Below are 21,507 nucleotides of genomic sequence, written 5' to 3' on the forward strand. Positions count from 1 at the left end.
ACAAATTTAAATGGTAAAAGGTACATTTTTAGTTTTGCTAGTCTTCTTTTTCTTACCTTTCAAAGAAAATGTCTTGTAAGCCTTAAACTTTCTTACTAAGCAACAAACTAATTGAACGACCCCACCCATGGTAACAGATGATGATCTGATGGCAAGTTTTTTTCATAATCTTAAAATTCTTACATGTTGTTTTTGTAGGACTTGTTTGCTTAAATGATTATCGTTACCTCTATTATTCATCACCATTTTTTTCCTGACTGCTTTGATAGTGTATCTTCTGGTTGCAGAGGTGTCAAGTCTTATCTCGGCATCCAGCCTTGGTCCTGCTCAGAACTTCTCAAGTCTTCTTGTGTCACTGAATCTTTTAGGGCTTCCTTAATCCTTTGCTTAATAGCCATTTTCAGCTAAGTAGATTCACATGTAAATTGTTACTCTTTACATTCTACTTCTGCATATTCAGTTAAACTGTTAAAAAGCTTTTCTTCTGAGATGTGTATATTCTCTTGGGATTATGTGCTGGGATTTGGGGTGAGATTTGAGGAAGGGGTTCTGTTCTTCTATGGACAGAGGGAAAACACTGTATTGTGGGTAAAACAGAGCTCTTGCCATTCTTCCTCTGCCAGGGGAAAAAAACAACTTTATATAGGACAAAAGGGTTGTTTGAGGGTGTGCTGTGTTCTCTTTCACTGAGCTTTTCTTGAATATTTATTTATAGTGGAGGTAATGGGATGAAAATTTACATTTGAAACACAAATCTTTTAGTCATAGTCAAGTTTTTATGAAATTAAAAAGATGAAGGAACATGATAATCACCTCAGATACTTCAATTTTATTATTAAGAATCAGCAGTGCCATATGAAAAAGGGGATTTGTTTGAAATTGTGACAAATTGCCAGAACATTTGTAGGGACATTGTAATCATGCAGAAAATCCTGGGAAGTGTGAGTCGGACTTCTTTTTAGGTTTAGTAGATGATTTCACATTTTAAGAGAGAAATATGAAAGCCAGTTGGTACTACAGATGTCTGTTAACTTAATTCAGCATGACTTCGGAGGAAAAAAATGGGAGGAAACAAACATTTGAATGGCTTAAGAACTGAAAACAGGTGGTAACTTTTGTCAAAGGCCCTTATTAAACCTATTTCCCTTTTTTATTAAATAGCTTTGCACTACGTGACATTGGTTTGAAGTAGTAGTCTGAACTATGCCATAATATCAAAATACTCTTTGCACAGTCCAGCAACTTTTTCTCATGGGCTGGCTGCTGTTTTAAATTGTCACCAAATCTTTTATCAGCTGATCCCAAGCAAGATAAAATGGGGGAATGGATGATTGTGATCCTAAATTAAATGCCTCTAAGAGAGACAACCATACTCTCCGAAAGATCAGAGGCACAGATGGCCTATCTGTAGTTAAAAACTAATACTGACATCAGTATGTTTCCTCTGATGGTGACCTGAGACTGTTGTGTGCCTGACACTTGATGTATTTGACACATCAAGCAACAGCCCTGGCAGTTGCTTCTGGGAATTTGCTGTTTTATTGTGTTTGTTTTGTTTTTTGTTTTTTGTTTTTTTTTTGGATAAGCACCGGTCTGAGGTGAAGAATAAGATACTTGGTTGTGTGTTTTGTTGGTGGTGATTTTTGTTCTTTTTTGAGGGGGGGGGATACTCTTTCAAAAGATACCTGTGGGGCATGAAGTAAATTGCAATGAGTCTAGGTCTACAGCTGCTGTAACATTAACTAATGAAAGACTGGATGTAAAGGCAAGCATGTGTACTTAGTTCCTTTCATCATTAATGCACACAAGTTTATTTGACTTCTTGACTTTGCTGTGCTGATGCTGAAAGTCTGCAGCTCTGAAGAAAGGTGTCAGAGGATGGTTTGGAACTAATTTTATAGCAAAGAGCCTTCTCTTCTCTTTACTACTTATCTTTTTTCCTGAAGCATGACTTGAATTTTAGGGGACAGTCCCTGGGAGAGCATTTAGGCTTTCTCTTTGCATCAGTATTATGATTTTTAACCACTATTTGCCAGGTAACAACAATTTGTTCTTTTCCTTGTTAAGTTCCAAAGTACTTCTGTTAGAGAAGCCCAGAATTGATCAATTGCCTCTAGATTTTTGAGTCTTTATTCTGATAGCAGTGTTCTCCAGCTCACTGAATTCTTATGTTATACTCTTATTCTTAATACAATACCTTGTACATGGTTTACACTTCTTTGAATAAACTTAGTGTGATGCAGACCTTACACCTCTTAAGTGGTGTTTGCTTGGTCCACAGAAGGATTGTTCTCCAATTAGACTTTTACCAGTAGAACTTCAGGATTCCAAGGCAGAAGAATTACTCTGCTAAATTTACTAGCTATGTTGGAATTGCACACATAATCCCAAGTATAAGTAGTCACACTGGATTAGATTCCTATTGTGATTTGCAAGGAAAACTATGAAAACATGAAGTTCTTATGAATGTATATAATGTTTGAATCTTTTTATGTGCAGACATCCTGAAAGAATAGTTCTGACAATCAGGGTTGTCTAGATTAATTTAGCAAAAATGATGTGCTGTTTTTCTTACTGTGCAGTTGGAGAAATCCCATGTCTTTTTTTTTGATCATCAGCTGTCCAACCCGTCAAAACTGCTGGTTTGCATCCCTGGAAGTATATAACATGTTAATACAGAATTCTGCTCTAAATTAGCATTTGACAGCTGAGATAATAACCCAAGTAACTTGGTATTATTATTTAAATCTAGTTATGTTTGTATTTAACTTCAGAACATTTTTTTATTCATTTTATTTTCTGGCTCCTCTGTGCCTATTTGGGAAAATAAACAAACAAAAAAAACAACCTGCAGAGCACTTGTAAGAGAGGAATGGGGATGGAGGGGGATGTCAGAAACGTTCCAGAAACACCACGGAGAGAGAAAGGGAGGAGGGAGAGGAGGTTCTCCAGGTGCTGGAGCAGAGATGTCACTGCATTAGCCTGTGGAGGGGACCACAGTGAAGTGGAAAGCTCCTGTAGCCCTTGGAGAACTGCACCAGAGCAGGTACCTTTGCTGCACCCCAGTGGAAGACCCTATGCCACAGCAGGTGGCCTGAAAAGGAAACTGGAGCCCTTGGAGAGGCCACACAGGTGCAGGTTTTCTGGAAGGAACTGTGGCCCTTGGGGTACCCCTGCTGGAGCAGTCTTTTCCGAAGGACTTCCCTGTGGGCAGAAGCTGCTCTTTGAGCTGCAGCCTGTAGAAAGGACCCATGCTGGAGCAGTTTAAGAAGCCTTGTAGTCTGTGGGAAGGTTCCTGTGCTGGAGCAGGGGAAAAATGTGAGAAACAAGAAGCAGCAGAGAACAACTCTTACAAACTGAGGGCAACCCCTGTACCCCTATCTTCCTTGCCCTGTTTGGGATCAGGAAGGAGATTGAGTTTGGAAGGAAAGACTGATTGTGAAGAAGGCGGGGAAAGGTGTTTAGTTTCACCATGTTGTCATTATGGAAATTGTTTTAAATGGCAATAAATTCAATTTACTTTCTTTTTCAAAGTAAAAAACTTTGAAAAAGAAAGTAAACTTTTTCAAATTTACTTTACTTTTACAAGTTGAGTCTGTTGTGCCTGTGACAGTAATTGGTAAGTGATTTCCCTGCATTAATATTGACCCATGAGCTTTTCCATCTTATTTTTACCCCCTGCCCTTGGCTGCTAGCCAAGGTCAACGCACCACAGTATCTGGAAGCAAATAACCTCAGGAACCTCCCTAGCAGAACTGTACTTGTAATGCTGTGATTGAAGGGAAGATGAATTTGATATTAATAAGGAAAACAAATTTTTAAGCCATGAGTACATGAACTGGAAATGACTGGGATATAGGAAGATCTGTAGTTGATGTAGTTAATATTCTCCTGCCAAAATGACGCAGCCATGATCAAGACTCATATGCAACTGGGGTGCTGCAGGAAAGGTACTGTTTATTATCTTGAGACCTTGGTCACCTGTGTTCAAGAAACGGGAGTTCAACTGGGAATAGTGCAGAGATGATGAGGGCTGAGTCTCATGAGAGACTTAGGTAGATTTGATTAGCATAGCAAAATGAGGTGTAAGGCAGGGGGAGGATAACATTCTCTATAAGTACATCAAGGTGCTGAATAGCCATGAGCAGTAACTGTTTAGATGTAAGAACAATGTTGCCACAGAAACAGATTGGAATAACTTGACATACGTAAATTTAAACAAGAAACTAGAATATTAATTTTAATTATTAAAGCAGTCTGCTTTGGAAAATTTGTAGTGATTGGTGGTTTGTTAAGAGTATGTGGTTGAAAACTAACTTTTTAAATGGAGCTTAATTACTTGATTAAACGAAGTAGATTGTATGTCTCCATCGAGACCTATTTAAGCCCTATGTTCCTTCAAGTCTAAAGTATGATGTCAGATGACTTTAAAATTCTCATTTTTATCAGAACAAATAAAGCATTACAAGTGAATGTAGGGTTTTGGTTCATTTGTAGTAATAGTATAAAATAGTCTAAATATGACACATTGCTCAAATAATGAGAGGACTGTATCTGAATTCCTAGCTTAGTTTGGTGTAGGCTTGCAGACTTTAAAAGGAATAATGACTGGGTTTCAGAGCATAATTTACTTCACTCAGATGCCTTCGGTAACTGATAAGTAATCAACTGAAATGTACGGGTTCGCTTTTCATTTTAAGGAAGATGCCCTCTGATTTGAAAGTTGAACCATAAGAGCCAGACTAGACTTAAGAAATAACTGAAGAATTGAATACTGTTGACTGCATTGTACCAATAAATGCATATTAGGTTACAATGGAACTTAGTTAAGAGAATTGTAGGATGTGTATTTTGTTCTCTGAATCCATTTTTACGTGTTTAAAACATCTAGCTTTTTTTCTTCTTTTAAGACTGTGAGCCAGAAGAGCTAACTGACTGGTCTATGGATGAGAAATGTTCCTTTTGTAATTTACACAAAGAAACAGTCAGTGTAAGTATGAACATGGTATCAAGCATGACTCTCCAACGCCTAATTTTTGGTATGAAAATAAGAATCTTTGCAAATAGGTTAGCTGAATTTTGCAAATAGGTTAATACTGCATTTTGACTTAAGATAGGTTAGTTATGATGGGAAGTAGTAAAAATCTCTTTAGTGGCTCAGTAACTTAATTGTATATTATACTATCAGTAGACTAACTTCTGAAAGATTTTTATAATCTTCCATGTATCTTCTAGGATCGTGCATCAATTATTGGTTCTTCACAGTCAACGCCTACAGAGGAACTATCATCTCAGGGCCAGTCCAACACTGATAAGATTGAATGCCAAGCAGAAAACTATCTAAATGCACTCTTTCGAAAGAAAGGTAATGAAAGCATGTCTTTTCTATTAATAGATGACATAAGTCTAGCAGAATCAAATGATTTAGGGTTGACTTTGATTCTGAAGTAGTTTTTATTAATCTGCTGAGAATGCTGTCCTTCCTGTTTTATTCATTGTTTTTTTTCCCTAATCTTTTCCTTTAATTTTAGCAAATAAAGCACTAATTCTTTACTTGCTGTTGCTGTGAGTCTTGTTGCATTGTTTTTCTTTTAAATCTGTGTTCATTACCTTTTTCCTTTTCTAACTTTTTTCTATGCCAACTTGGGTTGCAGTTCTCTGGAATTTTTAAGTATTTAAGCACTTTCTGTCACTAAACTGCTTTTACTCTTAGTTTTCAGGAGGCAAACTGTTGTAGGTGAGATAATGTGATTTACGGATTACAAAATAGGATTTGGGATTATTTTACATAGAAGTTGTGATTTCATATATATCCAAGCCAGTGTTTGAAGCTTCTTCTTAAAACAGTGTTAAGAAATTTTATTCTTCAACTACTGTCATTCTTTGGCACTTTTCAAGTTATAACAGCACACGAGTGACTGGCAGGTCAGCTTGGTTCATGTAGGTTATTTGCCATTAAGCTAGTCACTATTGATAGAGGCAAAATTACAAATTTTCTTCCTGAAGTTCCTGTGTAAAGAACATGAGTGCAGCTTTATTCATTGTGGGTTTCAGAAGTTTTTATTGGAGTCTAGTTGGTGTACTTGAATGTTGAAATAGGTGAGTGTGACAGGGTGACAGCCCTCTTGTACTCTGTCATAGTAGAACAAGTCACTCATATTCACTTCACACAGGAAGGGGGGGAAAAAAGGGAAGTTAACTTTCTCCTGCTTTACCTTGCTGTATCAGGAAGAGATTACAGTGCCTTTGAGCCTGGGATGGGTATAATCTCTTTCCATACAGGGCACATCTGTTCAGCCTACAGTTTACTTAAGGCTTTGAATGGAGTGCAGTACATATTTTGAGTCCATCTTCATTCCTTGTCTTTGCTTAAAACCACTTGTTTTCCATTTGAAATAAAACGTTGCCATCTCAGTGTTTATGAAACTTCTATTATATTTTGATTAAGGGGGTAGTTTCATGGCATCTCCCTAGGCAAGTATTATTAAATTCCTTCAATTTTCTACCTTCTCAGCTGTTTCCTTGGTCATGTGATGTACAGTGTTTTCCAACATTACCTGCTTTATGCTTTCTCTAGATAGAATCATAGAATACCCTGAGTTGGAGGGGACCCAAAAGGATCATTGAGTCCAATTTAAGGTTCCACACAGGACCACTCAAAAATCAGACTATTTCTGAGAGGGTTGTCCACGTGTCCTTTTAACTTTGGCAGGCTCGGTGCTATGACCACTGCCCTGGGGAGCCTGTCCCAGTGCCCGACCACCGTCTAGGTGCAGAACCTTTCCCTAACACCCAGCCTGACCCTCCCATGTCCCAGCTCCATGCCGTTTCCTCGGGTCCTGTCGCAGTTCCCAGAGAGCAGAGCTTAGCACCTGCCCCTGTGCTCCCCTTGTGAGGCTGCCATGAGGCCTCACCTCAGCTTGCTCTTCTCTGGGCTGGACAAACCAAGGGACCTCAGACACTCCTCATACATCTTTCCCTCTAGACCCTTCACTGTCTTTGCCCTCCCTTGTACGTTCTATAATAGCTTTGTATCCCCATAGAGATGCTGTCTTTTGATTCTCCTTGGGAGGAAATTTTATCATGAGAGAAGTGAAACTTGGTATGACTTCACCTTAGCAGAGTGAGTGACTTTTGTGAAGTTTCTCAGAAAAGCACTTGTTTTTTAGTATCTTTCTTATTTTTTTGATTTGCCAGAATCAGCTCAGTTTAAAAAGGCTTGTGTATTGAAAAACAAGTGGAAAAGCTTTCCTGGTTATCTTTGATTCTCTGATGGTCTTGTGCATTCTTTGGTAACTGATAGCGTGTTGAGGAATCTTCTAGGAATTTGCTTCAGTTCAGGTTCGGCAGAGTCTTGTAAATTGTTCAGATTATGGAAGAAAGAGAGGAACAAACTGTTCTTTGCAAAGGGCATGTAAAGCCAATTTCTGAGATACTAGTTTCTTTGTAAGAGCAAGCTGAAGAGTTTTTCTAGGAAAATCCCAAGTCTTTAAGAACTTTTGTAGGCTTTTGAGATCAGTTATCCCTGGGAGGGTGGGAAATCAAAACACTTGTAGTAACTGTTTAGCCTAAGGAACTTTTGTTACACTTGATAGTAAAGCAGATACTTTTTCATGGTCAAAGTACTGTGGAAGTCTTGGTTGGCTGCCTTTAAAACAGAAGTAATAGTTTCATTTTGTTTTGATTATAAACAATAGTAGTTTCATTTGTTTTGATTATAAACTTTTCAAGAGCATATAGTGTCTCTTACTGTCATGACCAGTGGAATTTCATTTGGGACATCTGTGAACAACTTCTAAGACAGAGCAAATTGAATTTATTTATTGGTCTCATTATCCTTTTACTTTCAAAATATGCTAGTATGTGGTTGGATATCTTAATTTGCAAACTGTTGTTTTTTGGCACCAGTTCAGATGATCTCCAGACATGCAGGCATGTTATAAATGTTGTCCATAGCATGCAACCTGCAGGCATTCATTGATGAAGATGTCTGTAAAATCCCAAAGATGATAATTCTTCCCTTTTAAGAGTGATAAAATCACTGCCAAGATGAAAGAACAAAAGTGTTAGCTTTTTATTAGGTACTACTGTTGTGTCAGTGAAAGACAAATTTGGTAGACAGTTGTCTGTAAGGAAGTCCTATCCTTGGCAGGCACTTCAGTAAAGCCAAAATAGTTTTTGTTACCTGCTGTAGCCCTTGTTGAATTGATTGTTTAGTGTAAACAATTTATCTGAAATGCTTTCTTCCTAGGTATGACATCTCTCTTTGCCCAATGGGTGTTGTAAGTAGAGTAGACTCTTCACTTACGTAACATTAAAGTATCCGTTTTCTTTTGGCAAAGCAGCCATGAAGAAAAAATATAATGTGCTTTAAGAAACTCAGTTTTTTTCTTGATTTCAATATTACTTTTATTTTAATATTTCTTATATTTCACTACTTATTTCACTATTGCTTATGTTCAATATATTTTCATATTACTATGAATATTACAGAATGTGCTAATTCTTTACATGGCAGATGTAGTTGCTCAAGAGCTTTATCAGACCTTTTGATCATTGAATATTAATTATCTGGCTTTCTGATAATCACATAATATGTTCCTGGAAGCTTGCTTTCTTTCACTATTACCTTAATATGAACTCTTAAACCAAAGTCATGTACAATCGCAGCTGTGAATCAGGTTCTACCTTCAGGTCCTGATCCCCAGGACAGAACCTGAAAATCTTTTATAGAAATAAAGGAATTGAGGTAGAAAAATGGAGGGAGCGAAATAGTCAGGATGACTTGAATGACTTCAGTCTTCCTAGGTTCTATGGGTAGCTCTGTCAAGCTTCTTCAGTATCATATTTTTGACACCAAAGTAACTTCCTTTAAAGCTTAAAGTTTTCTCTTGTTTCTAGGTGTCTTGTGTTCTAAAATGTTTCCTTTCATAAGTATGTCTTTATACCATATAATTGCCTTTGCTTCTGAGTTCTCATTCTTTACTTAGTTGCATCTCAGGTGCAGAGATGTCAAGAGCTGGTTACACTTCTCAGACAGTATGTAGCATTTGGTAAACCCCATCTAGACTTGCACCTATAATCTCAGACTACCGAAAACCATCGAAATGTTCTTAAATATTCATTTAAAAAAAATTTTACTTTGAAGATGAGTTTTAATGTGTGTACTACTTAATCCAATACCTGCAGTTCCTTCTTAATAATTTTAAGAAAATCTGATTTGTCTTTTCAAATCTGGTATTATCTGATAAATTAGGTTAAGTACAAATGTAAGAATTGAGAACTGTCATAGCAAGAATGTCATACAAGTGTGCTGCGCAAGCTGCCTGTCCCTCAAGTTCATCAGGAAATAATGTTTAGCAGGATTTCAACTGCTTGCTGAAGGAAGTAAAATGTACAATGTGTTGATTGTCTGTCTGCCAGTGTTACTGTCTCCAGTAACTTGAATTTCCTGGTCATTTTCAACTTCATTTAAGTTTTTCAACTTCATTTATCCTCAGAGATATGAGGATACAAAGTAAATTGCCATTACAGTAGAGGAGGGAGTAACTTTGAATGTTTAAAAGAGCTGAAAACTAGAATAAACTTGGCCCTTATTCCTTCTGTTTGTTGATCAATTAAGCTGACTAAACTAATCATGAGGGGTAAATGGCTGTATTCTGTTTTTTTTTTAACCTGGTGATGATTGTACAATGAGCTGGACAAGTTTACATGTGGAACTAAGGATGCTGCTGGTACAGTTTGGCTATTAAGATGGGGTCATTCTAGAAAACATGCAGCCCCTTTGTTACAGGGAGAGGTGATACAGGAAATGCTGATAAGCAACCTCATATTCTTAGTTCCGCTGTTCACAGAACTGCGTTGTAAGGTACAAGGAGAGCTATGATTCCCTGATGATTTCAGCTGCCTTTTTGTACTGTATCAGAAGAGAAATTAAAGATTGTTGTCCCAATTCCCTTTTAAATGGAAAAATTACTATTTTTCAAGATGCAAAATGCTAATGTGGAACATAAGTGTGGGAGCTTTCAATTCCTCGTCCATTGTCCTGCCAAATACATGTGTAAGACTAAATTAGCTGTTAAATCATTTTTGCTTTTACAGTCTAATTCACAGAATAGTAAAACACATGGATTTGAATAGCTACAAGGTGGTATAGTACTTAAACTGAGGGAGTCTTAATCCTAAATGTGAGGTTTGAAAAAAAAAAAAAAAAATTGTTACAGTTAGTCATAATTGCATATCATCTTTACTGCTGCCTTTGCATACTGACTGGAATATTCCACAAGCAGAAAATACCAGGCTGTATCATAAGTGACACATTTGTATCTTAATATCAGGAGGATCTACAGTGATCTGAGAAGCACTAGAGGACCATCAGAGCTACCTATTACTCCAAATTCTTAGAAACTTTTGCTGGGTTTGAAGTGGTATGTATTTGCATACACAATCTATGGAGTAAATACAGCCGCCTTGTCATGTAAATTTTCTATCTGATAAATAGAAGCTTAAACAGATGCAGGCTTATAAATCTAGAACTTTAAACTAGCTGTAATCATTACTCCTAATAAAACATCTTAGAATAAAAACTTTTTTGTTCGTACGAAGTATATTTGGTGCCATCTGCTGATAATAATTAAGAAATTTTTGCTAGTGAGACTAAGCTCAGAGGTTTAATAACTTTCTTCCCACAAAATACATTAACAAGTCACACAAAGTTTGTAAAAGCCATTTAAAGATTTCCAATGTGTAGTGAAACCTCACCACTGAACTTAAAATTACAGGTCTTAACATGTTTTCATTACATACAGTAATGCAGACACTGAATGTAAGCAATTACACTGTCATACACGTTACCCATGTACCCTGTTCTGATCACACAGTCTTATATTGATAAAACATACAAAGTTACATTTATATTTTATAGAAAAAAGTTAGACTATGGATATAGTGTACAAAAAGAAATTATATATGAAAATATATCACTATAATTTGAATATCTATCATCTCTCATCTCTCCTCCGTTTTATTTGGATAGCTGTGGGAAATTACTTCTGACTTAAAATATTCTCAGTTAGTTCTTCCTAAAATTACAAGTTATGTATCCACATAAGCTTTGTTTCCATTAGAGAGGATGCAGTATTAATAAAAATGGATCAACAACAGCTTTGTAATACCTCTGAGGAGGTTACTGAGAAGAGAGGATCAAACTCTTCTTAGTGGTGCATAGCAGGACAATGGAAGACAAATAGAAATGAGATGTTCTTGGTTGTATAAGGAGAGATGAGGATCAGCAAGCAGTTGAACAGGCTACCCAGAGAGATTGTATAGTCTCCATCCACAGAATTTTCAAGTCCCAGCTGGGTAGAGCTCAGAGCAGTCTGGTTTGATCCTAAAGGTGACCCTGCTTTGAGCATGCAGTCTTACTACAGACCTCCTAAGGTCCTTCCAATGTGAATTATGATTTAGGGTGTGAGGATGTCATGCATATTTGCATTTTTAGCAGTTAAATTTAGACTAACTAGGGGTCTAGCCTTGTAGACTGAATGATATACATTAAGCAGATAGAATACTGCAAATGTGCACCTTGAGCACATTTTTAGATTGTGCTCCAAGGTGTGTTTTCTTCCATCTGATAATTACCTTTTATAGTAATTAACTTAAACAGTCAGTAGTTGTAGCAGTTATGAGAAATCTTACTGCATTTATTCTTCCATAGGGGGGTATTTGGAAATAATTAAGAAAAAATAAGACTAATAAGATATATAAGAGCAAAAAATAAAATCTTTGTTATTCCAACTAGTTCAAAAGAATGGTTTTGGTGGCTAATGGCAAAGCAGACTTGTCAGGCAAAATGTCTAAAAACAGTTCATGCTTGGATATTACCAGTGTGAAGACTCTGAAACAGAATAGGAAGAGAATAGAAACATGGTAGTTCTGGAAGAACTCTGTCTCAGTTACAATACTTAATGTTGATGATTAATAGGGCAGATGCTTATTCAGGCATTTGTGTTTTTTAGTTAATTATGGGTATACCCTGTGCTTCTGATCTCTTGGTTTTTAAAGGCACAGATTGTATCGGGATGTAAGTAACTGTCTTTCCCATTTGGGCTTCATAATCACCTCTTTTCCAATTTTCCAAAAGCCTTCAACAAAGGTTTTCTTGGCTGCATGCAGCAGACTAATTTCTCGTCTGTTATAGAGTGACCCTTCTTATATATCTGTTAAACTGGTGTTGTTGACATTACTTACACTTCATTGTATTTTAGTTTCTTGATTATTCACTGTAAGGTTTCTTTTTTTTTTTTTTTTTTAAGCTAAGTTTTTGATCAGTAACTTTCTTTGTTTGACGGTGGTTGGAATCATAGCTTTAGGCAGATACTGTTCCTAGTAACCCAATTTTCCAATTCTACATCCAAACTTCCCTTGTTCTTTTGTTACTGGTGTATATACACTAACGTTTTTACATCTGTTGCCTTGCTGCTTCAGTATCTTTTGTGAAGTTGTTTTCTCATGTGTCCTCTAACTGTATGCCAGTTGGACACTTCATGGATTCATTATTCAGGAATCAGGAAATACCAATAAACAAATAATACCTGTGTCCTGGATGTTACATGATGGGGAGAGATTTTTTCTCTGCATGGATCATCCTGCATTTGAAATTTCACTTTGTGCCCCTCCTCCAGAAACTCCTATCAAGCTTTAGAAATTTTGGTAGCAATCTGGTTGAAGGAGTGTCAGAAGATAGGCCTTCAATCATAAGCAGACTTGTTTTTATTCATGTCTTGCGTAAGGTCTCCTGAAGCCAAGACATCTAGCATATCTGAGTTTTGAAATGCTGGAGCTTTACCTTACCTAGTAACCAAAAGACATTATCAAGAAGCACCAGAACAGTGAGCTGCCTCAGCAGACCAGATATATGTATTTGTAATGTCTTGCAATACCTCCTTGTCGAAAATGAATTCTTCAAGGTGAATGTTTAAAAAATAAAAAAATAAAAAAAAAAAGAAACAAACAGAATCGTACATACATTCATCCTAAACTTGAGCAGTGTGCTTTGGTCCAATCTCAGTGATCATTCTTGCTGGTAGATGGATATAGCTTCATTGATATAAAATGCTCAAGCAAATACTGTGTGATCCACTCATCTATCTTCCAACAGTATATGCCTGAGTGAAATATTTGTGAGATCCAGTCCTTTCGGTTTCTCAGCTTCCAGGAGGACAAAACTCAGCTACTTGGCTTTTTTTATTTATTTATCTGTTCTGGACTGATATAAGTTCACTGGTAACTGCCACAATATCCTTTTGACATTGCTTTCAGGCAATCAGGAATGACCTAAAAGCTAATTCTTCACGTTCACAATTCCTTATTTTTAAGCTTTAAACCTCTGTCTGTTCTGATGAAATTTGTTTTGCTGATTACCTGTGAACTTGAGGATGGACAGTGGGTTAAGCAAAGCTTTGAAATGCGTATTTTTGTGTGTGTAGTGTCTAGGGAAAGAAAGAAGAGTGGAATAGGTACTACTACTGCCACATTAAGGAAGAACGTAAATATTGGAGTATGGACGATTGTGCTCATTTTTTTTGAACTGAAATATTGCAGTTTCTGGTATTGCATTGATCAGTAATACAGCTTACTCTGTAGTAGATTTCTTATGTAACTAAGCATAAAAATGTAATTTTTATTTGGTTTTGGCATTTGGAGGGATTTTATCATGGTAATTCACAAATGTAGTTTCAGCTTTGCTTGTCAGATAAACATTAATTTTTTTTGTCTAGCGGGCACATATTAAAGTTAAGTTATAGGGATCTCATGTTTGATCCTTGTACTCATTTTGTGCATTTAAAATAAAATGTTTTTTTCAATGGGATTGTTGTATGTATCCATGCACACGTGTCCTCACACACAGTGTGTATACAGTTTAGAACAGGAAATGTTCCTTCTGTCAAATGACTTCATTGTTAGCACTTTGACCTCTGAAGATTATTAATGCAAACAACTGAATTTTACAATACAAATTATATGGGAAATCTCAAGTTATATCACATCAGATTTGATGTTGAAACCTTGAATCTCAAATAGGCATGATGATTTAACATACATGTGAAACAACTCTTCTCTAAGGTTAACTTCTCAGAATTCCAACTGTTCTATATTATACAAAGGACTAATCTGTAGAACTGTAGTTTAAAAATAACTTGTTTTATTTGCTCTTTGAAAGTAACTCCTTGTATATTCATACTTCTATTTATCTTGCACTAAATATTCAGAAATATTTTCTAAACTGAAAGTTGTCTTAAAACAAAAATTCATCTGAATTACCAACAAACTCTGATTCTTGTACTTGCACTGTTTATCTTCCCATATAATCTGACTTATTCCATGATAGTGAAATTCCATGATAATTAAGTAAGGTAAAAATTGCTGATGGGCACTAAATGCACTCTTGCAAGTGACCAGTAAGGAATATTTATAAGAACAATTTAGGAGGGATCTTAATGTGTTCATTAAGTACAATGAATGGGTGCTGTGAGTTCATATGTGTATGTGGAATCTTTATTTAAAGAAAAGTATTTCAATTTGTTTTCTTAATACATCTGTTGCTTGTGTTGTTGTTTTTTATTCCTAGATCTTCCTCAGAACTGTGATCCTAACATTCCCCTAGTTGCTCAGGAATTAATGAAAAAAATGATCCGCCAGTTTGCGATTGAGTACATTTCAAAAAGTAGCAAAATTCAAGAGAACAGAAATGGTTCATCATTTGAACCAAGTATGATATGTAAAAGTATCCAAATGAACCAAACGGAAAACTCCCTTCAGGAAGAACAGGATAGCCCTCTAGACCTCACTGTGAATCGAACTCAAGAACAGAATACTCAGCAAGGTAAATATCCTCTATCTGCTTTTCTGTGTTTTGATGTCATTTACTACCTTATGTCTCTTCACTTATAAATAAATTGTTCTTGTCTGTGCCAAATAACTATATATTCTGTCTTTCCAAAGCAGTGCTCAGTACATGGAAAAAAAGAAAAAAGAAATTGTGTGCTTAAAAGAAGCCTTTCTAAAAGCATTTTTCTTATTGTGTGTTTGGTGATAAGTATCCTAATTTCTGGGTGCATGTTTTCAAGTAGCATGGGAATTTGTCAGTGTTGGAATACCAGCTCTTAAGTCAGTTCATCTGTGGTAACACAGATAACAGTGGCTCAAGATTTACTTATTTTCCTTTTTGAAGGAAAGGGCTGTTAAGCCTTCTGAGAAAAGAGAATTTACTGCAGTTTCAAAGAGCAAAGTTCATTCTGGCTGATTCTTTCAGTACTGATTAAAATGATGGAAGGATGAAGGATGAATTTTCTGAACTGATCTGTAATGATTAAGAGTTAAACACAACTTTATTCTTCAAGGCAAGGAAAGATATTTCATATTTGTAAATGATAATGAGAGATTTTTCATGCTTTATTCTTAAATACTGTTATCCGAAACTGATAATAAAAGCACAAGAGTGCTTTGGACTTCAAACCTAATTTGGAGTAGCAGCTATTTTCAGGGAGGATTGTGAATTTTTCGGGAAGGATTGTGAATGTTGTATAACTGTGAACACTGGCAAAATCAGCTCATCTTTGACAAATGCAAGGGTTCGTTTTAGTCCAACTATATTGCTCATCACAGAGAAGTGAACCTGTATCATACTAAAGTTAAAAGAAGATAGAACTGCAGAATTAAACTTTTAAAAGACTACATTTTTCATAATAGCTTTCATATGTTTGTACTTAATGATGCAGTCTTCAATTAGATGATGCATCATTTGGGGGAAAAAGATTTTGACCTTGCTAAATGTACCTGTTCTATGAAATTTAAGCAACTTTTTTTTTGACAATCACTAAGAAACTTTGAAGTTCTTGCTTTTATTCTGCGTGGTTAGCTAGTTCATGTCTAGATTTAGACATGAATTTATGCAGACTAAATACCTGGTGCAGATGAAATCCTGAGAAAATATCAATTGTGTGTTGACATGCCTCTGCTGTAGATGAATTACGGATTTCAGAGACTTACAATCTCTAGACTGAAGCTTTTTTTTTCCCCCCCCACTCCAAAGATGGTAAAAAGTATCGGCACTATAACCTGCTGCTTACTTCAACAGTTGGCTATAAAGAAGAACCAATTTTAACACTAACATATACATGAGGCTGTAAAGTCCCCAAAGACAGGTTCTGGGTCACTGAGCATAAATAAGTCTTAAAGGAATGAAAACGAAGGCTGAGGGTGAATGGGGCAATGGGGTAGGGTTAGGAAGAAAATTCTGCTGCTACAGTCACTCAGCTATTTTGAAGTACACTGATCTTTTCTCCAAAAAAGTTCATAGCATTTGAGGTATTTTTATCTTCCATGTCATCTGAATCTTATTGCTGTTTACCCTAATTATATAAGTATAAACAGGTATAATCTTGAACAAGCTTTTCAGCGGTACTTTAGGATGATTTAGTCTATACAACTAATATAATCCTGATCCTTAGGCACTGTTATGCAATTGATCATGGATTTCAGCTTTTAATTGCACTTTTTTTTTAATTGTCTAACACAGAACACTCAAGTCTCCAGACTGGAGGAAAAAAGCTGTATGTTCTTATTTGCTGCCTTTCTAGTAGTCTTTTAATTGTCTTGCACCTCTTAATCTATTACTTGCTTGTTGTAATTTCCAAGTGAAATGTCAGTAACAGTACAAAGTTCAAATCTGTATGTTTGATCTGTTGTTGGATCCTCGAAACTGATACCCTTTGAATTCAAATTCTCTCCTGTGAAGCAGGTAATGGCCTAAACATAAATACTTGAGGTTCATCTTTTTAATTAGGCAGGTGCTTTGTATTTACAATAGTCTCATTTAAAATGGCAGATCTAAATAATAAAAGCAGGTAGCCTCTTACCTGTACTATGGGAATGATTCTTGAACTACTTCAGAGGAAGTTTTAGGCTTTATTTTCCAGATCACAAGAAGCATTTTCTTGCACTGAGCTGATCCAAGCTAAGCACTAGTTCAGTGCTGAGCAAAGGTTCTGCCACTGAAGACATCTGGATGATCTTATCTTCACCTCAGAAAGTTTTTTTTTTTTTACCTTCCTTTGTTATCTCTAGGCTGTCTCTGAAGAACTCTCATAATAGTCAGGTTTGACACTAACAGTGCTGCATGTTGTCAAAACCCCTGCATGTTGGGTTTATGTGCCAGTTTTAGTAGTAGGAGGGCTTCAGGGGTGGCATCTGTAGGAAGAGGTTGGGGGTTGCTCTCTGCCAGGCACAGCCACTGCTGCACCAGACCCACCACAGGTTGAAGCAGCATGCAACAGCAAAGTTTGTGGCACCTCTCTGAGAACATGTAAGAGTGAAAATGCTGGAGGGGCAGAGTGAGAAACAGCCCTGCAAACACCTAGAGCGGAGGAGGAGGTGCTGCAGCAGGTGTTTCCCTGCAGCCTGTGGAGAGGACCACGAGGGAGCAAGTATTTCCCTGCAGTTCATGGAAGAGAGTGGCCTGGAGTAGATATCTGCACTGCAACCAGTGCACATCCCCACATCAGATCAGCTTGGCCTTTCCTGAAGGAAATGAGGCCTGTGAAGAGCCCGTACAAGCAGGGGAGAAATGAGAGGAGGAAAGCATCAGAGAGGAGACTGTAACCCATGTTTCAGGGGAAGAGGGGGAGTGGATTTGGGAGTGAAGGAGAGAAGTTGAGCCTGGGAACAGCTGGGGGGGTGTTCTATTGTTTTGTCTTCCTCATGTTACCCAAATCTATTAAAATCAGCAATAAATAAATTTTCTATAACTGAACTCCATTTTTACTGTGACAATACTTGGTGTCTGTCTTGACTCATGAGCTATTTCATCTTACTTCTTCCCTCCCCCCTCACTTCCTTCTGCCTGGCCTCCTGACAAAGGAGAAAAAGAGAGGCTGGGTGTCTAGTTGCTGACCTAGGTCAACCCATCACAATCCTGGCACTGAATCATTCAGTAATGAGCATTTAAGCACAGACATGCAAGTACCTCTAGCTAACACCTGCCTCTGGTAGTGAAGTACCAGAATTACGCTCTGCTTTCTTCTGTAAGTGTGATAATTCCATTGCCACTTGCTAGTAAATAACTAGGCTCAGTTACTTACTTTTAACTGACAGTAAAGTGTCAGAAAAGACCTCCAAGATCAATAGTCTAACCATCACCCTACCACCACTATCACCCACTGAACTATGTCCCTAAGCACCACATCCAACCTTTGCTAAAACACCCCCAGGGATGGTGACTCCACTGCCTCCCTGGGCAACCCCTTCCACTGCCCGACTATGCTTTCTGAGAAGAAATTAGGAGAAATTTCCAACCTAAACTTCCCCTGTTTCAACTTGAGTATATTTGCTAGTATCCTACCATAAGAGGCTGATGCTTCCTAATGCTACCAAGGACTCAAAAAGAGTACACTGTAATTATATCACAAGAGAAAATTTGTTTTGCCTGCAATGTGCCTAACAAAAATAGGGTACGTGTATGTTTTTGGAAGCCAATAATAAAGCAGCATCTTCACAAAATAAAGTGTGGATTAAGAAACAGTCCTGGACTATCCTACAGCAATTTTAATTTTTTTGTGCAGCATTTTAGGGAGTGTATCCCAGCAGCAGCTGCTTCAATGTAGAGGTTTCTTCCTCTTAATAGATACAGAAGGATCCATCACCCTGAAGCTCATAAGGAGAGCGACGTGCAAAGAGGCAAAAGTACAAACTGTATAATTACATACTCTAAGGAGCTAGTTTAGCTGTACAATTTTTTGTTGACTGATAGGGTGTAAACATAGCACACACAAAAAAAAAAAGAGAATTTGCGTAATGCTTTTTCATGTCTCCTTGATTCATCATAGGTAGAAATTACTAGTAACTAATATCATAGATTGTCTTCTGTTTACTAGTAATTCCAGAGTTGGGTGACAATGAGTGTTGTTTTGCTGCACTGAAGTTCTTACAGCTATTCCATAGCTATATCGTTGTTGGTTATTCTTGAAGTAGGAAAAGTAAGGATAACCAGAGTAAAAATTTAGTTTGAATGATTTTAAACAGCGTTTTATTATGTAGTTTTCCTATATGCATGTGAAATCACCAAAATTTCCAACAAAACAATTCTTAGTTTTTGAGAAGTAACTAGTTTCATAACTTGAAAACCCTCCTTCAACTTAGTATGGCAACTGGACTCGCAACATGTATGGCTTCTTGGTTGCTACAATCAGGTGTATTGAAAAAAAAATTCAAATAAAATAATCCTTTACCATCTTTTTATTTTAATATACTATTCTCACTATACATAGTGGGGAAAATGCTATGTCCTTGAAGGTACACAAGCTATGTTTCAAAAAAATAAATCGTTTAATCTGCAAATATATTCAAGAAACGATTTGTTTAATAATTGTGTAAAAAGGTCATCCTTGGAACAGTGTCCAGGGTTTTCATAGAATCATTAAGGTTGGAAAAGACCTCCAAGATCATCTGGTCCAACTATCCCCTTACCGTCAGTATCACCCACTAAATCATGTCCCTAAAAACACCCCCAGGGATGGTGACTCCACCACCTTCCCTAGGCAACCTGTTCCAATGCCTGACTGCTCCTTCTGAAAAGAGTTTTGTTTCTTTGACTCCCAGTAGTGGAAAACAGACAAACTCCAAGCCATTTGCTCGCTCCTTCCTTCCTCAGTGGCAGAGAGGGGGAAATAAGACCAGAAACAAGAGCTTGTAAGTTCAGTTAAGGACAGGATGCTGACTTACTGCTTGCCATCATGGACAGTGACTCACTTTGGGAAAAGTTAATTTAAAATATTGCCTATTAAAATAAAAAGGCATTTTTCCCTCCCATGTTTTCTGAGAGGTGCCACCAGCTTGGCTGCTGGGCTCAGCTGTGTCTTGCAGTGGGTTCGTTGGAGCTGACTGGAATCAGCTGTGGTCAACCAGCATGGGGCAGCCCCTCTGCTGCCAGCACCTTGCCACATGCACCCACTGTATAGCCAATTTGGCAGTCCTTCATTTTACAAAATAACTGGTCAGCAAAAATTAGTCAAAATGGTAGTTAAAAAGTAATAAAAGACTTTGGAGTTACTGATAGTTTTCTAAAAACAGTGTCTCCATAAAAATAGACAGTGAAGGGCAAGGCATCATCAAGAAAGGTGTTAGAGACAAGGCAGTGTCATTTTGTTCCTATTTAAAGATATATTGAGGTTTGCCACAGTATGATGGATAAGGCAAAGGAATAATTGTTATTTACCAAATCTAAAAATATAAGAACTAGGCAGGGTTTGCTGAAACATTTTAAAAGGAAAGTAAAAAAAAAAAAAAAAAAAAGGTAAGGGGTTTCTTTTACACAGTGAATTATGAACATCTGGAACTGTTAAGACAGGAGGTGGTAGAGCAGGACAGTGGCAGTGGGTTCAAAAAAGGCCTCTCATAACTTCCCAGTTAACAGAACCAAGGCCAGATAGTAAAGACAGCAGTCAGGGGGAGAGACCTCTGGGTTCTGTGATCCATTGGCATCTGCTGGGAGAGCAGGAGAGGAACGAGCTGCGGGTGGTGGCCAGGCTGATGTGCTCTCCCTTGCTAGGAGTGGAGTTTCTGCAGTGACTGGAGTCAGAGGACTGAGTAGAGTAGATACCTGACCTAGTCAGGCAGTGAAAGATTTACTGAAAACCAGAAAATGACGTTTGCTAGAATCAATATTGAAATACCAATTGTAGGAACTCAGGTATCTGATACAGACTAATTTTTTCTCTGTTCTCTAACCTTGCTCGTCTGGTGGAGGTTCACTTTATTGTGGTCCTATTTATTCTGAAGATGTTTTAGCTTAGTTGTACCTTGGTATTGTTGTACCTGGTGATGTGGTGCTGAGCAGTCAGGTCCAGAGGTCAAGCCATTTCTTTGAAATTCAGAATCATTAGATTGCAGCAGAAAGAATTCCATTAGAAGGTCACGAGGAGCAGACCTGAAAAACTTGTAATAACTTTTTTATATTAACCAGTATTTCAGAGTATCTGTTTATGAAGGCTATTTTTGTAAAAGTCGTGGTTTCAGATGAAGAGTGCAACCAATTCCATGGCTCTAATTAGACCCACATTATATAGAGTTTTTTCTGCTCCTGATGTTATTCACTTGCTTTCCAGAATTTTTGCCTAAATCATCTGGTTTGAGTGATTTGATAGAAATAATATAAGTGCTGGTTTGGTTTTAAAAGAACTGTTCCTACCTTGGAAGTAATGGAGGTTTGTTGTCCGCCTGTACAATCTGTTTTTTGTTCCCTAGTGCTATAAAACTGTATGATTTGGGTCCTATATTAGGGCAGGAGCTGAAGGATGAGTTGTAACTGCTCTATTCTGTGCCTTTACAATAAGGTGCCCAGGGGACAAGCATGATCGCAAGGGGTACTGCTGTTCAAACAGATTTCTGTTTGTCATGCAGGAGATATGTACATAAAATTACTAGACTGTGTGAACGTCCTATTACAACAGA

General features: G+C 37.2%; 1 protein-coding gene across 6 annotated transcripts in view; it reads left to right on the forward strand.

The window, feature by feature from the left end:
- LCORL (ligand dependent nuclear receptor corepressor like) overlaps positions 1–21,507 on the forward strand; it is a 78,835-nt gene that overhangs the window by 27,084 nt on the left and 30,244 nt on the right. For all 6 annotated transcript variants that reach the window (XM_032186113.1, XM_032186109.1, XM_032186108.1 and 3 more), the window contains exons 3-5: positions 4,911–4,990; positions 5,236–5,365; positions 14,630–14,884. In XM_032186113.1, coding sequence (XP_032042004.1) covers positions 4,911–4,990; positions 5,236–5,365; positions 14,630–14,884 — 465 coding nt within the window. The remainder of the gene's footprint in view (positions 1–4,910; positions 4,991–5,235; positions 5,366–14,629; positions 14,885–21,507) is intronic.

This window comes from Aythya fuligula, chromosome 4 (genome assembly GCF_009819795.1).
Source record: "Aythya fuligula isolate bAytFul2 chromosome 4, bAytFul2.pri, whole genome shotgun sequence".
NCBI lineage: Eukaryota > Metazoa > Chordata > Aves > Anseriformes > Anatidae > Aythya > Aythya fuligula.